The sequence below is a fragment of the Parasteatoda tepidariorum genome, chromosome 6 (genome assembly GCF_982258835.1).
Source record: "Parasteatoda tepidariorum strain Cologne lab strain chromosome 6, Ptep-v5.0, whole genome shotgun sequence".
Taxonomy (NCBI): Eukaryota; Metazoa; Arthropoda; class Arachnida; order Araneae; family Theridiidae; genus Parasteatoda; species Parasteatoda tepidariorum.
The window spans coordinates 59,098,782-59,104,008 of NC_141760.1; the positions used below are offsets into that span (position 1 = coordinate 59,098,782).

General features: G+C 29.5%; 1 protein-coding gene across 1 annotated transcript; it reads right to left on the bottom strand.

Annotated features, from left to right (window-relative positions):
* Positions 1–1,520: 1,520 nt before the first annotated feature.
* Positions 1,521–2,162, bottom strand: LOC107443246 (mesoderm induction early response protein 1-like). The gene has a single exon (XM_016057049.4). The coding sequence runs from the start codon at positions 2,160–2,162 to the stop codon at positions 1,521–1,523; it is 642 nt and encodes a 213-aa protein (XP_015912535.3).
* Between the last annotated feature and the right edge of the window lie 3,065 nt (positions 2,163–5,227).

A 5,227-nucleotide genomic window follows, 5' to 3' on the forward strand; every position in this document is an offset into this window, starting at 1 on the left:
TATCATTATTTATATTTTTAATATAGTTTTGCTCTTGGGAAATGTAATTTGTAATAGAATTAATTGATCTTGAGGTTCTTTTTATTATCCCATTGGACTGATTTCAAAGTATTATTTTTTTCTTCAATCTATATATGCAAAGAAAACAAGGAAAGAAAAGAGGAAATTTTTTTTTAAAAAGCGAATAAGAAAAGTTTTAAAAAATAATTAAAATTTTAATTATTATTTCCTAATATTTTTTCTTATTCTCTTTTAAAAAATATTCTTCCTCTTTTCTTTCATTGTTTCCTTTGTATTTTTATCTTGAAATTTTGGTTTTATATAATGGCAGTTTGTGCGCAATTACGCCCTTAATAAAACTTAATAAATCTCAAATTCATAATTTGTCTTTGTAAATTTCTCTTTTCTTTATAAATACATTTGCAGAGTTAATTATATTTTCAACACCAATAATTCTTTCAAACGTAAAAAGAAATAGTAATTTTCTCTGAGGGTCAGACTTCCTGAATCTTTTCAGAAAAGTGATTTTTTTGTTGTTTTTGATTTTTTCTTAAAGTAAATGTGTTAAAATGATTTTCCAAAATGCGAGCGTTTGGAGGGAGTTTAGAGACTAACACTGAATTGTATGAAATGCAGTATTTAAAAATCTTCACATTTTGATTGCGTTTCCTAGGAAACCTTGTCTTACAACTTCATTCCATCAACATCGACTCCAGAAACTATTCATTGGATTTCCATTATACGTTTTTTTATGGGATTATACATAATCAAATTTTCTACAACTAAACTAAAGGATGTTTATTTTTTATACACGTTGAAAGTTTATTTTTTCCTGTTTGCAAAATAAAATTTTGAAGCTTCATAAAACCTGGAAAACAGAGATATAAAAAAGTAAGAAAACGTCTTACTCTGTATTGCTTCGTAGAGAAATCGATTATCTGTATTCCAATTAAAATTAAATGGTGTTTGGAGGAATAGTTTTCAAGATCTCGATGAAAAATAAAAATACACTTTTCAGGATGAAATTTTAAGAATCCGTTTGTGTTGCCAGGTAAATCTGTACTCGCAGTATCTCCTCTTAAAAAATTAAATTTCAAAGAATAATTTTAACATATTAAATTACACACTATAAACTTTCAAAATCAGAAACAAAAAATGATAAGTTTTTTAGATTTATTTACAGTGCGTACCTCTGAAAATCATATTTGACACATTCGACTTGAAATGTGAACTGATATCACATTCGGGTCGTTGGCGACTGGAAATTTGTAGCTGGTAATTATTCCACGATCACTAAATTACATTATTATTACTGATGACTAAATATATTACTTTTTGTCAACCAATGTGTTCCAGTTTTGTGAATTCCAACATAACCATATTCAGTTGACCATGTAACATATTCAGATTCATAAGGCATGGAGAATAATTATTTTGCATCGTTCTGTACATTTTGAGTAATTTGTTCTTATGATAATCAGAGAGAAAATTTTCTTCGTTTATCCAAAGTATTTGGAATTTCATTTAATCCGGCGCCTAGTTTTTTTCTGTGAATGCTTTTTGCTAAGAGCCAACTGCTCACGTGTAGTTAAAATATCGCCGAATTCGGTCACATGATTATACTTCTTCTGAAATTTTTTCTTGATGTGGCGTTTATTGGTAAATAAGTCTTGCATGAATACATCGTATCTCTCAGTTTTCTTCCAGAGGTAATAAAAACCCACGATGTCTTCAATTGTTCTGGTCAGCACCATCTTCTGAATAGCTCTGAAATTTTTTCCATGTTTCCTTAATCCTTCTTCGAAATTGCGGCATTCCTTTTCTGACCACTTGCCGTTTTGAACTTCTAAACCACGTGGTCTCAAGAAACATTCCAAAGCTTTGTCGATATCGTAGTTACTCTGATGCAGAACAAGCAAAACATTTTCCTCGCAATGCTCGTTGTAAAATAAGGATTTGGCAGTATTTAAATAGTTTTTTACTTTCCCACATGGTAAGATTGCGGGATTCCAAAGCAGCTGATCACCATTTTCATAATCAGAATGTAGTGCCGCTGGGGGATTTATTTGAGGAATATCTGCTTGGTAATTAATGCCTATGCGAGTTAAATTAACTTCATAATCTCGCCATTCCATCAAGTACGTCCTACTTTGTTTTGACATATTAAAACAAAGCTATTACTAAGTGGCCTACTAACTTCAATACGACATATTTGTTAATGAAGCCGTTACGCAATCATCTCCAGCTGATTCGGAGAAATCGGCACATATGATTCTAGTCCAACCTTTCTTATTCCGTTACCTAGACAACGCATAGCGAGTGGGACGCAACGAAGCTTTTAAATCGGTTGCCATTGGCGACCTAGAAGCTGTCTGCTAATATGTCTGAGTTGAAAAGCCTTTTAAATAAATTTTGATTATGAATTGAACAATAGGGACGATATTTATACTTTAACCATTTTATAAATAAATAATTCCATTCCTGTGACTTGACTGTTTTAATTTTAGCGTCTTTCAATTTCATCCTTATACTGTGGCATATTTAAGGAATCTTATTAAGTTCCTCCATTTTCTTTATTTGTCAAAACAAACTGGATAATAAATAAATAAAAAAAATCAAATTAAGTTGTGAGCATTCTATTATGAAAAAGTTGATATGATTAAATATGTGACATTCAAAAGATTAAAATTATATTGAGGAACCTAATAGAAAATCTTTTCAACAATGAAACAATTTATTAATAATCATTTAATAAGTTTTGCTCCTAAAAGAATTTTGATAGATTTATTAAAAAGAAATTTAGCAGCTAACCCATCATTCAAAATAAAAATTTAACTTAGAGCAATTAATAAAAATTTAGTTCTTATATTATAATAATGAAATTTTTTCTTAAAATCAGTCATAACATTACTTCAAAAACACAATAAAGATAAGACTTAAAGAGAAGAATTGCGTTTCATTTTTGATAAACATGACACTTTTATTTATGAAAATTTCATATATACAAAAATTCTTTCATACAATAATTGTGTTTCATTGTTAAACTTTCCTATTCAAAAACATTTTTCACAGAAAACATGTTGATATGTGCACAAAAAAATATATAATTAAATATGTAAGTATGATTAAACATAATTTTTCTTTGATAAATGCTTTAATAGGATCACAATGATTATGTAGAGAGGTTTAACTTTTTAAAACAAAATAGAAATCATCAGTAAGTCTACTATGAAACTATTTAATGACGGGAAATAGTATATAGACTGTAAAAATTGGACAACCATTGCTGAGAACAGGTCAGGAAGGAAGAGGAAACTCGAGAAGACCAGGGCTCATCTGGGCTGTCGCGCCAATGATGATGATGTAGTTGCTATAAGGTCGAGGTATATAAAACCAGCCCTGAAAATGCGAACATGGTGGGTCTACTGATATTTCATTAGTGTGAAATACAGAGTGTTCAGCAATGACTATCTTTAATAGATTTTTTAGAATCCTTGTCAAAAAAGAAATTATAAAAGCATAGATATTAGGGGATTTTAAATTTATATTTGAGCTAAGAAAAAATAAAAACGCAATCGAAGCCTGCTGTCTAATGAATAAGAAAACATGATTGAAAACATTAAAATCAGTATGATTTGACGAAACTTGAAGGTGTAAACAATTGTTTTTTAACTTCTCACTGCTCTCTCCCTCAATCGGTCTGATATTTCAGTCCAGCCTTTTTCAATAGTGATTCGTAGCGTTTTTGTTTTATCCTTGATAAAATATTAATTTGTGCTCATTAATGTGTATATATTTTTGACGATGATTCTTAAATTTACAGCGAAATACCCTGCATTCACTCATTTGGTGAAACATTGACGTAACTGCAAAATCAACCTAAATAAAGTAATTATCAGTTACGTCATTGTTGCACCAAATGAGCGATATATACCATATAATAGTATATGAGCGATATACTATTACATATCGCTCATTTGGTGAAACAGTGACGTAACTGTAAAATCAACCTAAATAGAGTAATTATCAGTTACGTCATTGTTTCACCAAATGAGCGATATACAAGCGAGGAACAAGAAACTCCGATGATCCTTAATAATGTTTGAGGTTACAGTTACTAAATTAATTTTCAGTTTGTACTTAACAAAACGCATTATTGTTGGCATACTTGTTTTTTTTTTCCTTCTTCAAATTGATTTTATAAAGCCCACCCTTAAATGGGTTATTTATAAATATAATAGTTATAATAGTACATTAATAATAGTAATAAAGATAAGTCTAGTAATAATAGTTATATAGATAGTATAGTAATAAGAGTTATGAAGATAAGTATCCACAATCAGATCAGTAAAATTCTAGAGAAATAAATAATTCGTTGATATGTGTGTTATTGGCGCTTAAGTATAGAAATCACTAATTCTGCAGATTATCTATTTAATTTGCAGATTACTTAGGGTGATCCGTAATGCAAAAGTTAAATAAATTGTTTCATTACTCAAATTCCTCAGGTAATTTGCAAACTACTTCCAGCAACGTTTCTGAACACTTAAACTAACACAATGTTACTTATTAATTTTTTTCATTAAAAAAAATCAAGTTACTGCAATAAGATAATCAACACATTGATAGTATCAATCATCAATCACTTTAAAAACTATTATACTAATAATCATACGGTTTAAAATATTATTGCAATTAAAGAAATTAACATAATGTCAATTATTTATTTTTTGGTATGTTATGAGTCAAGTCACTACAATCCACAAATATGCTGACGGGAGGCTAGAAACAAAGTTTTGAACTTTAACGATACGGAGGCAGTTAAAGCATGCCTTACCTGGGTTGGGTAAATTGCGGAAAGCACTTGATTCCCCACTTTAATTAATAACTAGTTAAATTGCTGATTAGCTAATTCATGAGTGCATTAAAGGTTTTCGGTCTTTAGCAGTAAAATATACATTTTGATAATGATTCTAAAAACTTACACCGGAACACCTTGCATATACTGTAGTGAAGAACAAGATCTAACCAAATAAACCAGACGATATCGATAGTTTTTGATGATTGAGGTTACAGTTATCAGTTTATTTTACTGTCTATCCTCAAATAGGTATTCATTGATATAAAGATAATCACCATAACCGAATTTGTAAGATAGTAGGAAAATAAATTATTCGCTTATATGTCGTGCTTAACGAGCAAAAATCAGTCATTCCACAGGTTATCT